The sequence below is a fragment of the Drosophila obscura genome, unplaced genomic scaffold (genome assembly GCF_018151105.1).
Source record: "Drosophila obscura isolate BZ-5 IFL unplaced genomic scaffold, ASM1815110v1 contig_4, whole genome shotgun sequence".
Classification (NCBI taxonomy): domain Eukaryota; kingdom Metazoa; phylum Arthropoda; class Insecta; order Diptera; family Drosophilidae; genus Drosophila; species Drosophila obscura.
In genome coordinates, this window is record NW_024542828.1 from 10021499 (window position 1) to 10040614 (window position 19116).

At 44.2% G+C, this 19116-nt stretch overlaps 2 protein-coding genes across 3 annotated transcripts; both read left to right on the plus strand.

Moving 5' to 3' along the window:
- The first annotated feature begins 326 nt into the window (after positions 1-326).
- LOC111070177 (synaptic vesicle glycoprotein 2B) lies at positions 327-2632 on the plus strand. Of its 2 annotated transcripts, XM_041595034.1 has the most exons (7): positions 327-845; positions 912-1090; positions 1144-1325; positions 1382-1738; positions 1810-2159; positions 2237-2364; positions 2480-2632. In XM_041595034.1, the coding sequence occupies exons 1-7, from the start codon at positions 457-459 to the stop codon at positions 2533-2535; spliced, it is 1641 nt and encodes a 546-aa protein (XP_041450968.1). In that variant the 5' UTR covers positions 327-456; the 3' UTR covers positions 2536-2632. The 2 variants fall into 2 exon arrangements, with proteins under 2 accessions (XP_041450968.1, XP_022216234.1); XM_022360542.2 differs by lacking the exons at positions 2237-2364; positions 2480-2632 and having other exon boundaries at positions 329-845; positions 1382-1742; positions 1810-1916.
- A 3481-nt stretch (positions 2633-6113) lies between these two features.
- On the plus strand, positions 6114-18081 carry LOC111070069 (tachykinin-like peptides receptor 86C). The gene is made up of 8 exons (XM_022360368.2): positions 6114-6300; positions 14211-14356; positions 14518-14731; positions 14818-14952; positions 16382-16462; positions 16538-16885; positions 16954-17072; positions 17144-18081. The coding sequence occupies exons 1-8, from the start codon at positions 6119-6121 to the stop codon at positions 17443-17445; spliced, it is 1527 nt and encodes a 508-aa protein (XP_022216060.2). The 5' UTR covers positions 6114-6118; the 3' UTR covers positions 17446-18081.
- The last annotated feature ends 1035 nt before the right edge of the window (positions 18082-19116 follow it).

The window sequence follows — 19116 nt, forward strand, 5'->3', positions numbered from 1 at the left end:
CTTTTTGGGCCATAGCTTGTGCTGCTGGTTGGGCATGGATAATTCCTTGCTGCGACATGCAAATCTCATTAGCTCCAATTAACTGGCAGCAGAAAGGCAGCAGCAGTGTGGTTTTGGCGGCAGTGTGGCACGGGGTGGGCTGTCAGGTGTGTGTGGCATTAAGTGGAAATGGAAATCAGTGATGCCTGAACTAACTAATCCGACGCCAGTCCCCAAGTGGCATTTGTTTATTAGATTGCCCGCTCCATTGACTGCTGCAGAGGATGATGAACTTTCCAGTTGGAACTCGAGTGATTCGTAATTTCTCTCACATAACTCTGATGAATCCACAAACCCCTTCCATTATTTGTCTAAATTTACACACATACATCTCACATTTACTCAGATATTGTTGGATATTTTTGGATATTGTTGGACATTGTTGGATACTTTTGGATATTCCCTTTGCTGTTTTGGATGGCTGATTCCAAAAGGAACGTTGACGATGCAGCAGACTTTGAGACGGCCATTGCGGAATGCGGCTTTGGGCTCTTCAATATCCTGATGATGTGCTGTGCCGTGCCCTGCCTGTCGGCCATGGTGTTCTCTGCCTCCTCGATGAGCTATGTTATGCCCACGGCCGAGTGTGATCTACAGTTGACGCCCTTCGACAAGGGGCTGCTCAATGCAGTGACCTATGGCGGCATGATCCTCTCGGCCATACCCTGGGGCTTCCTAGCCGACACCATGGGTCGCCGCGTGGTTCTCATTTGGGGCGGCTGGATCGATGGAATATTCGTGCTGTGCGCCGCCCTCTGCCAGGACTCCACACAACTGATGGTGTTCAAGTTCCTGGATGGCCTAATGTCACCGATACACCAAATTATTAATCGATTGCCCGGCTAATGAGTTCTCTCGTCTCTTTCGCACAGCATTTGCGGCCCGTTTGCGGTGGTGGTCAGCTATTTGGCGGAATTCCATGGCAAAAAGCATCGTCCCTATATCATGCTCTTTGTGGGTCTGTGCGTGTCCGCTGGGGCCACCTTTGTGCCGATACTCGCCTACCTCCTGCTGCCCGTGCATCTCTTCTTCTCAGTGGGCCAAATGAATTGTAGGTGCTAAAGTTCTCTCTCCCGCTGCGTTCTCGCATTTTTTCTTTTGCAGTTCACACCTGGCAGATCTTTCTGATAGTCACTGCGCTGCCCAGCTTGATGAGCGGCTTTCTGCACATCTTTCTGCCCGAAAGTCCCAAGTTTCTGATGGCTCAGGGGCAGTACAACAAGGCGCTGGAGTCCCTGCAACGGATATACGCGGTAAACAAGCACAAGACGCGCGACACGTACCCCGTAGGTATCCCCGAAGATTCAGCTGGGAAAGCCATCTTAAGCCAATGTCTCCACAGGTGAAACGTCTGACCGATGCCACGCCCGATCGCTCGGATGTCTTCAATCTGCCGCGACAGCCCACCTCTCGCTGGGAACGCTTCACCAGGGCGAAACTCAAGTTCCTGGAGGGCGTGGGCCAACTCAAGCCGATGTTCTCCAAGCCCTATCTGTGCATTTCGCTGCAGGTCTACTGCCTGCACTTTTGCCAAATAATGTGCGTGAATTCGGTGCGCCTGTGGCTGCCACAGATCTTTGCCACAATGCACACGTTCGAGATGCAGGGCATCAACGACACGAGCATGTGCAACGTGCTCGACCACAACTCCCAGGTGCGCAGCATGGACTCGGAATCGATGAGGCGGGAGTGCGACCTAGTAGGTAGGAGATCGCTTCGCCACCAGGCTGCCAGGCTTTAAATCTAATCTAATCCCCCGCAAACGAATAGCACCAGGATCCGGGCATCTACACGGATAACATCATAGTGGCTTCAGTTGGCATCGTTGGCTTTGTGATCATCTTTCCACTGATGCGCATATCCCTGGTGGCGAATCACATATTAAGTGAGTCCCACAAGGGCGTCTCTCTCTCACTCTCTAGGGGAAAATCCCTACAACCTCTGAGCCTTTTCGTTGCAGAAGTATTCCTTTTCCTTTGCGTTTTCCTGGCGGGTGGCCTCTACTTTGCCGAATCTGCGCTGGTTACAATGATCATTGCCTCGATATATCTCACGATGATGGGCGTTTGTGCCACAACAATTATTGGCATGTCTGTGGTGATGTTTCCCACACTAATGAGGTGCGTACAGCCACAGCCCACGGCCAAATGGCTTTATCTCTATCGCTAAATGATTTTCCCCACCCACTCCCACACAGAACAATGGTGCTAATGCTGATTATGACCTTTGGGCGACTCGGCTCGGTGGCTGGCAATATATTGCTGCCGGTCTTCATGCAAATCAGCTGCCATGCCCCATTCCTGTGGCTGGTTGCATTGATGAGCAGTGAGTCAAAGTCTATTCTCTGCCTCTCATTTCCTCTATGTTTAATTTCTCTATGTTTAATTTCTCTATGTTTAATTTCTCTCTATTTAATTTCTCTATTTAATTTCTCCAACAGTTGCCTTTATATTTTCGATATTCCTGCGGGTCGATGTGCTGCAACCACTGGCCTGAGGCCTACAAGCGCCAAACTTCCATGTTGGCCATAACTTGTGTGCTGTTAATAAACGAACAACTCTCTCCCCAACTTGCCTCTAATTAAAGGTCAGCGTTCGTTGCAGGGGGCATGCGAAATATGTATTAATCAACGCACTCGACTCTTGGTCTAGCCATGCGGTTAATTCAACTTAATTACACTTCTAATCACACGCAGACAGCAACTGAAAGTAGCTTTGATTAATTTTAGCTGTTGGTTGTACAGAAAAAAAAACTCTCTATATGTGTGTGTGTGTATCTGTGTATCTGGTTAATTATTCTTTTGCGGTCATCAATTAATTTGCACAATGAAAAACAAACAAACAAACAAATATGTACGAGTATATACGGCCTACCCTTGTTTGAATGAACAAAGAGTTCCTTTTGAATACGAATAATTCCTGATATATGTTACCCCGCTCTAATGCATTTACATTTCCCTACCACAATTAATATTATTCCCGCTGTGTGGCCCAACAATTAATACAACTCGCGTTTCCTGCCTTCAGATACTCCTCCTTCCGTCTGCTGCTTTTGCTTTTTGGCAACAAAACTCTGCCTAGATATCTAGCTATCCTCTGCCTAGGTAACCCATTTCTCATGCTGTCAAAACAAAGTCAAGCGATAATTGACACATGTGGCCCTTGGGCCAGGCTCTCCCACCCACTACTTTCTCCCGTTTCCTGTCTGCTGGGTGCTCTCTCTTTTTATTGGTTTCCCCGCTGGTAGTATACTTTAAGGCGGCTGATGCCACTCCCACTCCCAAATAAATTTGCCTAAAAGTCTGCTTAATGCATAAATGTTTGCCTAACATTTTTTGGGGACAAAATCCCGCTGGATTTTTAGGTCTTTCTATTTTGGTGGCGCACTCTATAGAAACCGCCCCGCCACGAATAAATTTATCATAATAAACATGCATAAATCGCCGTGAATACGCCGTATAAGAACCACGGAAATCCCCCAACCCCCAGCACCCAACAAATGTGCCGAAATATGTTTGGGGCGTAATGGGTGGCTCGTACGCTGAAAGGGGGCGGGGCTAGAGGGTCATAAACTAAACGAAACTGAATCGTAAAAAAAACCTAAACATGGCAATGCATATAACACGTGTGTGCGTGTGTGTGTGTGTGTGAGGATGGGAATCCTAGTTACATGTGTATCTAATGCTCTCAGAAGAACCTCGGGCAGAACCAAGCCACCCACCAAACCACCCACCAAGCCACCCACCAAACGTCCAGTCATAATCACAAAAAAGTGCAAATATTCACGCACATATCACGCTGGAGGCTGGAGGCAAGCAGCGATGCATGGGGTTATAGAGGGGGCATGGAGAGAGACAACATTTGCAGACATTAGCAAACACAAAAACCCACTGCAAACAACAGCCCAATGGGGCTGTAAGCGATGGGATACCCTGTATTCGCATACATATACATTTCTGGGTGCATGAGTGTCGCCAATGATTTAATGGGAAGGAAGAACACATAACAGGCCACACATTAATCATTAATCATCGATTTTGAATTGCCATTAACATACCAAAATATCACCCTTCATGCTAGCCTTATCTATCCCTTATAAGCTATATGGGTTAATGGCTATATGGACCCCTCGATACCCTTATACTTACAGCACACACAAGCGCCCATATACCATCCAATACCCTTAACATTCACAGACCTTGAAGTGGCCATTGTTCGTGTGTCGTGTCCTCTGGCACTCATTTACAGGTCATTCATCATAGCACCAAAGCGCTTGAAATTTATTTGGCAGCAACAGAAAAGCTGCGAAAGCGTAACAAGTAAAAGAAGTGAAAGAAGTTACAGCAGAGTACAAGATAATCGAGTTAGGCGAACCCCCTTGATGTGCAGTTCCATGATTTATTTATAGCTGCGGCAGAAGCAGAGGCCAGCCAATAGATCTGGAGCTAAAAGAGCAGCTAGGAATGTTAAGTATCAGCGGCTGGGATAGCCAGGACATTGCCTCTAGAGCTGTGTTTGCTGCTTGGGAATCCTTGTGCTGCAAATACACTAAAAATAATGGTTACCATTCGGATGTCGGTTATCGGATATCTTTTTGTTACTCCATGAATGGGCCATTTAAAAAGTTCCTGAAGGTATTGCCAACTAGCGAGCGAGCACACACACATTCGCAGTTAGTTGCCATAAAACCTGCTGCAACATGTTGCCAGAGGAGTAATGTTGCCGTCCAACAGGTTGCATGTTGCGCGCCTTTAAGTGCGTGCTGTTGACTCTGCTTGCTGTTGGCCATGCCACCAGCCGTGGCAGTGTGGCACAGATATGGCAGACATTGTATGGCCCGCCATCCTGCCATCCATGCACAGCGCTCAGTCGGCGGCGGCACTTGCAGCCCTTACGAACGCGCGCACAAAAACCAAAATAAAAACTGTAAAACTGTAAACAAGCGACGCCATTTTAAAGCCAAAAAGCTAACGTGCGAAGCTCTAACGGTCCGTGCGGCGGTGTGTGCGTGCTGCCTTCGTGTCTGTGTGAGCGCGCAAAAAGAGCGGCTGGGAGGGGGGCCATAAAAAAAAGGCCAGCAAATTGGCAAAGTGGTGCATAAAAAGTGCAGTAAATCAACAAAAGATTCAAAATGCATTTAAAATAAATTGCTAAAAAAATGAGGGTGAAAATATCAAATGCCAACAACAGATTTTAATCTACAAAAAGGAATACAACAAAAAGCGTTGAAAGTGTCAAACACTCTTTAGCATACAAAGATATTTAATACAGATTAATAATAAAAAAGAAATAAAAATAATTTTAATTGAGTTTAAGTGATAGAAAGATGGATTAAATCGAGCGGCATTATCGAATCATTATAATGGCATATGAATTCAACTGATTTCCAAAGCAAAAGGAAAACAAATAAATACAATAAAAATTACTTAATAAATAATTAATTAACAGATTGAATGTGATGAGTGTTTAATTACGAATTAACTAAAGCTGAAACAAGTACACAAATTTAATCTACTTAAATGTTAAATAATCAAGAAATTACTGGAAATTTTAAAGGTGTTTTGTTTTTAACAAGAAATGGAATTAATTTAAAAAATTGATTAAACTTAAACATTTATTGCGTATAAAATTGAAATATTACAAATTGAATAGCACACTTAAAATGCAATGTGTGCAGTGCGTATACGTAATATCATAATTGAATATCATTTCCCCTGACGCCATGGCGTCGCCGCACTGCAACATGCCGTGCAACGTGCAACGCCCCTCAAATTAAGCGTCCCCAAAGTCGCCCACTGATGAGGTGGTGGCCAAGCACAGCCGCGTGCAACTGGCAACAGTTAAGCATCCATTGAAAGACCTACCCACAAAAGAGGATCCCAGCGCCAAAGAGTAAGAAAATAAACGCAAGCAGACAGAGTACATTTTGTGGCGACACTGGCGGAGTAATTAAGGTGCATGTGCCATGTCTTCAGGCCACAAGACGATTTCTCTGGCATTAAGTGTGGAATAAGCAACCGCATTACGCAACAGACAGTCACGGTTACGGTTAAGGTCCAGGTCCATCCCCAATTCCCAAGATGTCGGAAATTGTGGACACGGAGCTGCTGGTGAACTGCACCATTTTGGCGGTGCGACGCTTCGAGCTGAACAGCATCGTCAATGCAACGCAACTGAATAGCTACAATCGCACGGAGGTGGTCAGCCTGCTGGCGGGATTCATCGAGAACCGGGACAATCTCGAGAGCATCGACGAGGCAAAGTGAGTGGCAAGTCCGCAGTCTTTTCATTAAAATATTTCTTGGTATTCCCCCAACGGATAACGAGCCGCGGAACAAAGTTATGCAAACGAAACGAAACGAAAGAGTTAAATCGGCGTAGGCGGGGGGGTTGGCGAGAGTCACTGCTGATAATTGGAGGCAAGCGCCACAAATTGAATAAAGTTTTCCCTCGGCCAGACAGACAGACTACAGACAGGCAGACAGACAGACAGCCACTTGGCCACTGTCTGTGGCAGTGTTCGGCTCTGCTGCTGCTGCTGCTCATTATGGCGCCTTGCTGGGGTTAAGTTACAGTTACCAACGGGATGAGACGTGTTCTATCAGCTTATCAGGCCTTAGAAACAACCCGAGAAGCAGCTGAAGCCAAAGCAAATAGCTATAGATTATAGTGTGTTCTGGGCTCAGGTTAATGGGTTTGTTTATTTGATTTTACGAGGAAGCGCAACCCTTTATAAATAGAATTTACTAAGCTTCCATTTCAATTCATTTCTATCGTAATCTTATTACCAAGACACATCAGAGTACTTGAGCCCCTGCCAAAGATACTTATGCCTTCACTTGAAGCAATCGAAATTGCATTTTAATTGACGTTTTCCACTTGGGTCTACTACTGCCAGTCGAACCTTAAATAATCCCACATTTGCCACTCATTAATGTGGCTTTTCAATGGGCTTGGGGGCGGGGTCAAAACCACATTGAAATGTGAATTGCTGAGCCGTAAATTATGTCCTGAATGCCGCCTTCCGAATCGAACAGCAGCGCAGCGCTCTTACAAATGGGAGATGTCCGATGGTAGCTGGAAATGAAGTACCTATTGAATCTTTGGTTTGGGTTGGACATGCCATGGAAATATCCTTTAATCGGTGTAATTATTTTTGGGCTGACCAAGAACTTAAGCCGCTTCCAGGCCATAAATAATTCCCCGCTAACGAGAATCATCTGCAACGTGAACTTAAAGAGCTGGCATTGCAGGCTGTGCTGTCAGGATGCAGCAATTGTAAATTGAATTGTTTTCCCAATCAAGCGGAAATGAAATGCTGTTTTTCCTCTCCCGCTGAAGGGCGGGCGTAGAGAATGCACTCGACAAGAGAGATGATTGCAATTAGCAGAACGTGAACTGAAACTTGGCACTGCACACACGGACACGAGCATCCATTGTTGCCTGTCCGAAAATGAGTTTTGGCAACTTTTCTGAAACTCTGACAATTCAAATGTTTCCTTCATTTGGCTGCAACAGACAACAGGCAACTGGTTTTGGTTTTGATTCGAACAGGATTGCAATTAGCAATCCTTCCCTTCACTTACATCATCTCTTCCTGTGGTTCACTTGTGATTTTGCCACCCTTTTTCACCTTTGATTTCCTTGAAGATATATCTAGTTAGAATGCCAATTAGAAGCGTAGAGTCCTTTGGCTTTCGCATTCTTCGTAAAGCCGTTTTTCAGTACCGTTTCCATTGGAAAATATTCAACAATTTTGTAACTAAATCTATCGTCTCCGGTTCCCCTGAATTTAATTGACAAAACTTTCCCGCTTGACATACGGTCACAAAAGAACATCCTTAAAGCCTCTTATTTTACTGCCACTGAGTTCCCCTGCATCCTTACAGCCTCCTCCATCCATCCATCCATCCATCCATCCATCATTGAAATAGCAGAAATAGCAAAGGGCCGCAGTAAGCTGTTGGGGCTTTTGGCACACCCAAAACTCCACTAATTGTTTTATTCCCCGACCCTCTAAGCTGGCTCACATCCTCTCGAAAAGGTGACAAAGCAACAACAAACAACAAAAAAGAAAGAAGAAAGCCCAGCGAGAGAGCCACACAAATAATTAAATTCAGACAAATGCAAAGCCCTACGCCCGAAAAGAACTTTGACAGAAACAGAAAATATCAATGGAAATTGTTGTTCGAAAAGCCTCGAGGATTTGATGTGTGCGGGCAGAAGAGAGAAAGGGAGCAAGGCAGTGGCGGGGGCGGGGGCTGGGAGGAGTTATAGTAAAAGGACATTTGTTTATTCAGGCAGTTGGGCGGGCAGCAGGTGAAGTGCCTGAGCGTTTGTCTCTCGGTTGAGCTCTTTGTGTGTCCTGTGCCCCGTGCCCCATGCCCCATGACTTGGAGTCGGTTCAATCAGTGCCAAACGTCTTGGACACGCCTCATGGATTATGTATGAAAAGAATAGCTTGAGAGCAGCAGCAGCAGCAGCTCCTGCACTCCACTCGGTGTCTGTCCAGCAATGAGTGGCTGTCAGGGAGGGGTTCCATGGCCAGGCGGCCTAAAAGCAGTGTTCACTAGGCGTATACGTAATGATTTTCATGTTCGACAGTGCGTATACGTAATGTCAGTGGCATAACAAAGTCAATTTAAAGGAGAGGCTTTGCCCCTTTCTGAATTTGATGTTTATGGCATTTCATACGCTTATTGATTCCGATATTCAGCCAATGATAACGCCGGCACAAAGGACACAGGACATTAGTCCTCATCCTGCCTGGCCTTCCAATGCCTGCCACATTCTACTTTCCACTGTTCCTACTTGCTACTGTTGCTGCGTCCATCAGGATGGCGTGGGCGAGTGGAGGGAGGGGCTTTGGCATTTTTATGGCAAGGCTCAAATCCAATCAGAATGGATGGCACACATAAAAATAAGAGTGGCTGGGCACAACGACTAGGGAATGCACTTAAGGGGGGTACAAGCGGCTGTAGATTAATAGATGGAAGACCTAAGTACGCTTCTGCAATCTTTTTGCTTTAGATTTCCATGGCAACTCTAAGGCAAAGCTGGATCCATAGCTGCTTCAACTATTTCTCTTAATCGACTGAAAGAATGCAGATGCCCCTTAGGCAAAGTCTTTCAACTCCTACATTCCGGATGAAAATCGAATAAAATTGTTTGGCTTAGGCGCTGGACGGCAGAGCCAAAAGGATGACTCGGAACAGTTTGCCTTATCGCTGTAGCTCTCTCGGTTGAGGCTCCCACTCAAGGCGCTTGCTTGCAATGGATTTTGTCTATTATAATGTCCTCTCACTGCCCAGTTTTTATTTTCCTTGGCAAAGTGGCAGGGGCAGTGGCAGTGGCAGTGTCGGAGGAGTGTGTTTCACTTTAGCAATTTGCATATGACAAATTTTTCAATTAACTTTTTCGCAGCCAAACATGAAGACAGGTCCCCAATGCGTCAGGGGCGGCTGCCATGGACAAGAGGTAGAAGATAACTCAATGAAAGGAAAATAGAGGAGAGCTCAATGCAGGGCAGGGGTAGGTAGGAAGGGCGTGGCGCGTGGTGCGTGGTGCGTGAGGCTGCGAAAGAGGAGCCGTAGCAGCAAATGAAGAGGTGAAACAAGAGGAACACACGAATGCAAATGAAACCGATATTCGAATGGCAGTATGAAAATTTAATGGCCACTCGATGGAAGCGCAAACAACGTGCAGCATTTCAGTTGCATCCAATGGCTGGATACTTGGGTCAAGTGGTGTATGTGCGAGGGCGAGAGAGGTGGATGGAGAGGCGAGAACGATACAAGTGTTGTGTATTAATAAATCCTTAAATGGGAAATGAGTTCCATTTGCGTGAGTGTCCTGTATTGTGTCTGTATTTTATGTTTGCCATGGGACTGCGCTGCAAATGAGAGAATGATGATTGCGTCTAGTAGTTGCATGATGAGTGGAATAATGTGTAAAATGATGTAAGAGTGGGGAAAATAGACTAAATGATGATTGAGTAGAATGTATAAAGATTAAGAGTCAGAATGTTGATCGATTAGGGCCAAAATAATGTTTATTCCAATGGAAATTTGATAAACACTGCGAAATAAATGTTTCTTGGAGCACACAAAGATATGAAGCTATTGCCATGGCTACCACAAATCGAAAACAAGTTCCTGTGATGCAAAAAGCAATTTATATTTACATTGAATACCCACGAAAGTCTCGCCAGCAACTCAACGGGCACGAGTTCGACAAGTTTATAGCCCGGGAAAAGCAGCCTGAAGTACGTGACGCCGGCAGTGACCAAAGCATGTTAAACTTTGGCAAAAGCAGCAGCAAAGGCAGCAGCAGCAGCAGAAGTTAGCGACTTACTCGGATAACTATAAACACAGTCGGGGGGCAACTTTTCCACCTGCGTGATGAACTTCAAAGTGAGGGGATATTCCCCTCCCATCACTGGCTTTTGAATGTCGAGCTACTGCACAAAATGGGTGGCAGGACAGGGCGAGTGGGAGTGCAATGGAAAATAATAAGCCAGATGTGGGAATGCAGATTCGCCGAGAAATTGTGGACAATTTGCCAGCACAGCACGAAATGAGGTGGTTTTAGCGACAGCAAAGGGAACCCACAACCACCCTTCAGGTGCCACTCACATGCAGAACAACAACTATTAGCCGAGCTAATGGGAACGAATTACATTTTTGAGTGCTCCAGCCGAGGGGGTGGAAAAACCCTTTAATTGACTTCTCGCAACTGCCGGCAATTTATTCGAGCTGCCACTCGACAGGAAATTGCCTACGCTTCAGACCCATAATTGATGCTCGCCCCCCCCTTAATTGGTTGTACCCCGTAATTGCTCGCTTGCTATAACTTAAATGAATGATTCTTTTTTAATTCGATTTGAATCGATAAGCGAAGCGTTTTGATGTCTCAATTATTTATGATTGGAAGGTAATTTAAGGATTGATATAATCTAAATGATGTAAAATTTAATGCCTAAACAATCCTCTTACACAATCACAACAGTAAGACCCCGTAAATGAACCATTTTGTAGTCTTTAATCTGCCATTTAAAGACTCTACAAATATCGATTATCCAGCAAGCCATTAGCTGATTTATAAATACAAAAACCTGTTGAAAAAACCAATTTAATGGGAATATCCGCATTTATTCAATTGAATCACTTCAATTATGCCAAATGCCAATAATAATTCAAATAATTGCCCCACTGATTGATGGTAAATTTTATATATCTACATATATCAAACACACACACATATGTACAAATAATTAATAAATATAATGAATAATTTGAGAGAGTAATGGCACCAAGCGTTTAAATATAAAAAGCTGAACAATGCGCATTAAAATGTGCCAAGAAAAAGTCTGCCAATACCTTTGAAATTTCTCTGCAAAATAAAAAGAAATTTAAATAGAATTTCTTTCATTCTTTCCCGCATTTGGCAAATCAGAGCCAAAGACATGCTGCTGGATTTCGGTGAAAAGAAAACCATTTCCATTTCACTGCCAACAAAATTTTGGATCACAATTTTATAGGAATTTTTCGGACCTTTTTGTGTTGCTGTTGCCATCGGCAAAAGAAATTTGCATAAAGCATGCAGAATACCATGCTGAACCCAATGCCAAGTTTATTGCTGCCAAAAATTGTGAACGGGGAAAATACTGAAATTCCCCACTGTCATTAGACGTGGTTCCTGCGGTAAAAGGAGGACGACCGACTGCTCACAGGTCCTTCTGCGTGCGGGCCAAACGGATGTAATTAGTTGACTGTTGATGGCGGCTACACTTCCGTTCGTACGTAGATGGCTATTATTATTACAGGAACAAACGGCAGTTTAGCACGGATTTTTAATGCCATCAAACACAATTATTCCCAGTACCAAGTGCCGTAATATGCTTTAAATAAATTACCTTAATCAACTTTAATTTGACTCAATTTTGCATGCACCCTGAGGCGAGACCTTGGCTTTTTCTTGTCCTATCCATATCATACGACTGTCATCTTCACTGCCAGGCAGTCATAAATCTGCAAGGAAGTTTTGTTCTTTTGGGTAAAAAGTTTCCTCAGACAAGAGCAATTATCATAATAGAAAAAGGCAGCGGAAGAGCGGAAACTTTTCCCCCGAAAAGTAGGCAACAAAAAGGTAAACTTTTTAAACAAAAAACAAACAAAAATGGAGGCCAAAAAGGATGTTTTTTTTTTTGTTGCATTGAACGGATGCTCATAAATATGCAAATGAGTGCAATTTTATTATTGGCATTTTCCGCTGCACTCAACTAATTAATATTCGTGAATAGATTCAAAGCACGAATCGAACAGATAATTATCACAAATAAAAACAAGAAAAAATGCTCTGAATATTTATCAGTATCTGTTCTAGCTATAAAATTAATTTCCATTCCATTTGACGCTGATTGTATCCCATTGTTGCCCCACTCCCGGGGGCACTAATTGTGTTTGGCTTGTGCTCTCCGTGCTGCGTGATAAATATCTAATTAAATGTGAAATCAATTCTCGGCATAACAAGAACGTAATGCGATATACATATCACGAATTACAGCGAAAACTCAATAAAATGTTTTGGGCCACAAATGATGGCCAGACTGAAAGTATATAATGAAATGCCCACTCAAGTAGCTACGTGGAGCTGGAGCTGGAGCTGCACACTGGTAACACAAAACTCTCTATTATCTCTCTCAGTCATAGCACATTTATGGGGGCCTAGGGGATTGTGTGGACTTTGAGTTACCGCACGCAGAAATTCCCAGAAAAGTCATTGAACCTTTTTCGAGAAGCTCAAATAAGACGAGGATGAGCCATATGCTGAAGTGTGTTTTATGTATTTTTTTAGAGATGCTTTAAGAGAGTATTTTACTAATTTAATTGGTTTTCAATATTTCCATTCTTTTTTTTACAGAAATATTCTTTAAGAACAGAAGCTGCCGCCTTTTCTGCACACACATTTCATAGCATTTATTCGCCTTTGGGTATCAATACTCGTATTCATAGAAAAACCTTTTACATTTGTATGCATCCATCCACGATGATTTTGTCTAAAATTCATTGTCAAGTTCATTGATCGGAAACCCAAAACCATATGTACATATGTGCGTGTGGCCTTGCAAGCAATTAAAAGGGAAAACCCTGCAATGCACAAAAATAAATCTGGCAAATAAATCAATTTGTATTTATTATTTGGTGGCAACTCTCTGGGCTTACCATTGTGGGGGGCAGGGGTCCAATTGCTGGTCTAATTCAATTGCTGCCGCACCTAATTACGGTCTAGCCAAATACGAATATACGCACAAAGATCGGAACAATGGCAATCATTGGGGCATCTCTCCAGACAGAAATGTGCGAAGGTTTTTCGTACAAAAGTGAAAATTGAAATGAAAATTCGTTTATTGAATTTCGGCTGCTGCTGTTACATGCCACATGTGGCACATACAGCGAGATGGACAAAAGCAAAAGCGATAAGTCGAACAACGTGCCACTAATTAACGGACTGTGGACTGTGGTGTCCAGTGGCTATCAAAAGAAGGAAGGGAAGCCAAAGACAAAGGGCGGTTCCCTGCAAATTAATTAGTGCAACATTTATCCTGCTGCCATCGGTCCATCCTGCCAGCTAGTAGTTGTGATTAGCATAATCTCTTATATGCTAATCAGTGCCGTTCAGAGCATCCACTCTTCTTGATTGTAGTCCTCTTTGACTTTGACTCATCCGTCTCTCTTTGACTGCGTGTCCATTGATGTCCCTGCCAGTCCTGTCCAGTCCCGTTCAGTCCTGTCCAGTCGTTTGCTGCTGCTCATTTCCTCTGCCCTCCCAACGGATGTCAGTCCAATGAAATTACAACACAATTTCTTGTGGAATGGCTCCTGCAGTCGTCCACACGGCAGCTCCTTCTGCAGCGCCTTCAATTTTTCGTTGCGAACATTTCTCTGGTGGCTGTGGCAAGTTTTCTCTTCCCAGTTTGTGCTTCATTGATTTTCTATTGTCATTTCCCCAATCTCTAATTGAATTTTCCGCCCCAAAACAAAGTTTCCGACTTAAGTCTGGCAACTGATTTCAACTGTGAAAAATGTATACCTTAAGCCCCCCACAGACAGTGCCTACACAATGTTCATTATAGTTATTTGAACTGATGAGTTTTGCTTTTGATTCTTGCAGAGACTTTCTCACCGAGTGCCTGTTCCCATCGCCGACGCGTCCGTACGAATTGCCATGGGAGCAGAAAACAATTTGGGCCATCGTTTTTGGCCTGATGATGTTTGTGGCCATTGCTGGCAATGGAATTGTGCTGTGGATTGTAACAGGTAAGCCAGCTGGCAAAGCGACTTTAAAGCACTTAGGAAACAGCAAAACAGCAAAACAGAAAAAACTGAAAAAATCACGTATACGCCGCATTGGGCCATCGATTGGTCGGGCCCATTCCATTTCTAATATCCGGCACACATTTTTTTTTGACTCTTCGCAGGACATCGCAGCATGCGAACAGTCACAAATTACTTCCTGCTGAACCTTAGCATCGCCGACCTGCTCATGTCCTCGCTGAACTGTGTCTTCAATTTCATATTCATGGTGAACTCCGATTGGCCCTTTGGCTCCATTTATTGCACCATCAATAACTTTGTGGCCAACGTGTCGGTCTCCACATCGGTCTTTACGCTGGTGGCCATCAGTTTTGATAGGTAAGGAAGTCCTTGCATCGCACTCCGTCCTTCATCGAATCTAATGCGTTGCGGCACTTCCGTTTCCGGTTACTTCTCTCCTGCAGGTACATCGCCATTGTGCATCCGCTGAAGCGTCGCACATCCCGTCGGAAGGTACGATTCATTCTGGTGATGATCTGGGCACTCAGCTGCGTTCTGTCGGCCCCCTGCCTGCTCTACTCCAGCATCATGACCAAACAGTAAGTGGGTAGCGCAGTAATTGCCACCTAAGGCGGCGGGCAGGCAGGCAGGCCCCCATCATTCGTTCTCATTCTCATCCCCTAAGCCACATTGGGGAGCTCGAAATTCCTTTTCTCTTTCGTTGTGCCATGAAGCATAAACAACTTTTGTAAGCCATGGAGCTTGGGATTTGGCAGCGCCTTCCCTCCTGCTGGTGCTGCTTCTGCTGCTGCTCCATCGATTCCAGTTTCCAGCAAATGTTTATACACCTTTGCGGCCATAAGCATTAACATCCAGCTAAATCACCTTCCACGCGTTGGCGGCGCTGCCTCATTTGAATTTTACACAAATTTTCGTGCAACTTTCGGCGGCTGTCCTGTTTAATAGAATTGAGGCAATTTTTCATTTAGACTTCAGGATAAAAGGTCTCCCTAGGTAACAGACTTCAGACATAATAAAGATGGCAAGTTCATATATCAAAATGCCAAAGGTGGAGGCTCTCGAACGAGAGTCAAATGATGGCAAATTCTGACAAGGAGATACACTTCTGCGACGGAGATTGTGTGCACACACACACACAAAATTGGATAACAAATTTCGAGGAAACCTCAGAGGCGATAGATGCTAAGCTGGCGGGAACCGGCGAATAGATGAAATATATACGACACGCTAGCAAATAAAAACATATAAATTGCCATAGAAAATTGATCTGAAATATCGCATTCCCTTTGGTTTTTCTATAAAAAATAAAGCTGAACCAAATTCCCTCAAGGAAAAACCACAGATAAAGTTTTCAGCAGTTAAATGCATTCGTTTCCGTATCGAGTATCCGTATCCGTACACATATCCGTATCCGTATCCCCATTGAGTACGAAGCAAACATTTGAGTGCCACATATGAACTTCAATTCGAAGAGCATCTCCTCTCACATGAAAAGGAAATCCGTATGCTAACTGGATGACCGCAGAGTCCTGGTTTGAGCGATTGGGGGTACAGCAAATTTCCATTTAAATCAATTCAGAGCGAAAGCTGGCGCTGGGACTGGAGCTGGGACTGGGTGCCATTCACTGACAGCCCCATAACGCTTTGCCCAGATACACTCAGGGCTGTATGGGGTTGAGAGTTTGAGGGTTTTGGTCAAATTATTACCTGTCTGCCGTGTTGTTAATGGCCCCGAAAATAGCCCTTAAGCGTGGGGGGAAACACACACAGACAAGGGTCCTGCTCCCATTAGGGCAACCCTTTTAAGGGCATCAAATGTTTTATAATTTGGCAAATTAGGTTTTCAATTTGAGGACACTTTCGAGCCCATTTCCCATTCCCCATCCCCCCCCCTTCCCCCTTCCCCATTCCGTTTTTATGCTGTCTTGTGCAAGCGTGAAACTTGACGGCTATTTATGTTTGGTGTAATTAAAGTGATGTTTAAATTAATAAGTGGACCATTCACAGCTACTACAATGGAAAATCGCGAACTGTCTGCTTCATGATGTGGCCGGATGGACGTTATCCCACGTCAATAACGGACTATACGTGAGTAATTCCCCCGCACATGCTGCATACACACATTCTGCCATTGAAAACTCCGCTGTGAAACTCCTCCCATAGCTATAATCTGATTATATTGGTGCTGACATATGGCATACCCATGATAGTGATGCTCATCTGCTACTCGTTGATGGGTCGGGTGCTTTGGGGCAGTCGATCGATTGGCGAGAACACGGATCGGCAAATGGAGTCCATGAAATCCAAGCGGAAAGTCGTACGCATGTTCATAGCAATTGTCTCGATATTTGCGATCTGCTGGCTGCCCTACCACCTGTTCTTCATCTATGCGTACCACAACAACCAGGTGGCATCCACCAAGTATGTGCAGCACATGTATTTGGGCTTCTATTGGCTGGCCATGTCCAATGCCATGGTGAATCCCATCATCTACTATTGGATGAACAAGAGGTATGTATGCTTCGGTGGCATTAAGTTCATGCTAAAAACAGGATTATTTATGGGGATTTACATTGCAGATTTCGCATGTATTTCCAACGCATCATTTGCTGCTGCTGCGTAAGCTTCACCCGCCATCGTTTCGACTCGCCCAAGAGTCGGCTGACCAACAAGAACAGCTCGCTTCGCCATACAAGAGGTACCCACAAGTGCTCCGTTTTATATAAATAATCCTGCCACATCTACATAGCATTATCCCTCATTCTATAGCCGAAAACAAGTGCCAGTGGAAGCGCAGCACAATGGAGACACAGATCCAGCAGCAGGCACCGCCGACCTCCACATCCTCCAGGGGCGACAGGGGCAGCACTCGTCAGCCGTTGTCCATGAAGAGCAGCCTCAACCGTGCGGCAGTGGAGTGCATTATGGAACGTGCAGCGGATGATAATAGCTCCAATCTCTGTCTGTCCATCAACAATAGCTTGGGGGAGCGGCAGCGCGTGAAAATCAAGTACATCTCCTGTGACGAGGACAATAATCCAGTCGACAGCAGCAGTCCCAAGCAGCTCTGATGCCCCCAAAGGGAGATTTGAATTGGTTTCGCTCTAAATGTACATAGAAATATTCATAGAACCGACCCGTAAATACCATGCCCCCTTAGTGAAACTAGAATTTCCGGTTGTCAACGAAAAGAAAGAAATTCAATTTGTAAAAAGTACTGTATGAAATGCAAGAGCCCTGCATGAGCACACTGTCGAATATACCCTCCGTAGCACGGGGTACGGTACTCTGCACTTCCATCGATCACTAGTTCGCCGCTGCTGGAGAGAGCGAGAGAGCTTTGGCTTTGTTTGGCTTTGCCCATCTACCTGCGCAAATATTTATCAGGCGACAGATCAACAGCAAGCCGAAACCAATGCAAACTGCAAAAACAATTTTGCAGCGTTTGTTTTCGCCCTTTGAGTAGAGCAACAACAGTTTCGCTTCAACTTTCGTGGAGTGGAAGGCGACGAACGGTGCATACTATACATGTGCACGCACACACAAACAGATTGCTCTCTGGTGTTGGTATATTTTGAGACGTGATTTGCAGATTTGCAAGGCTCGCTCCATTCTTTTGTGACTGAGCGAACTTTGGACTCATGCAGGGCTCTCGTATTGTCACCATCGAAGAGCTGTAAGATTTTAATTGTTGTAAACATTTTAGGCTAAGCCACGTTTTGTGTATATATGTATCTGATAAATAAATATACATACATGTGTATGTATGTATATATTATATTTGAGTGTATGTGTATATTCGTGCTATTAAATCAATTAAAGATTGAAAAGTTGAAATATTTAAAGGGAACTTTAACTGCATTTCGATTGAGCTATTTTCATTTATTTCCAGCATTTTGTGGCATTTAATGCCATATTTTTGTGCAAATAAATTGCATTGTTGAATCTTTTGTTGTGTAGGTGGGCCCACAAATGTGTGTAATTTATGTGAATTAAATATACTGGACCATATGTACATAGGTACCGCTTGTGCTGGACATGCAATCCATCTCGTACTCACATTTGTTTGCTTCTGAAAATTGTATAATGGAACAGCAGTCGTGTGGGCTGCTCTCTTGGCTTACTGTTTATAATTGGTTACAGGAAATTGGCTGCCCAATGAAAATTAATACTATTTATAAGTAAATATTCAGTAGGGCTTCATTTGCCTGAACAAATAGTCATTTTCTAGCTCAATTTCATTAGTAGCTGCACAACTGTACATTCAAATTATTCATGCAAAGCTCACAGCGTCCGTTGAGCATGCACGAGTGGTTGGAGCCAGCAGTATGTCCATATATATTTGGTTATTACTGTAAGTGCCGATGGGGCGAAAGGTTCTTCAATGCCAAATTCAATGCAAAAGATTTCTATAAATCCTTTCAGAGATGCGTTGCCCCATTTGGCTGCCACTGCCATATTTACTGATGGATTTATGTGCGCTCCATTCATAGCCAAAATCAAACACATTTTAGCCTCAATGAAGGACAAAGAACGTAGCAGGAAGAGCCACGCATAATGGCCAGCGATTACCAAATGTAATTGAAAATTTATTCATTCATTCAGTCACCTACTCGTATCTAATTGAATCACCGGCAGAGTTCATGGATGGTCATTTTGCCATCAAAATCAAAATCAACAAAAAGAAGGAGCTACACTTTTTTGATTGGTGTAAAAGTCGCTTGCTAATGCGTCAAATGACT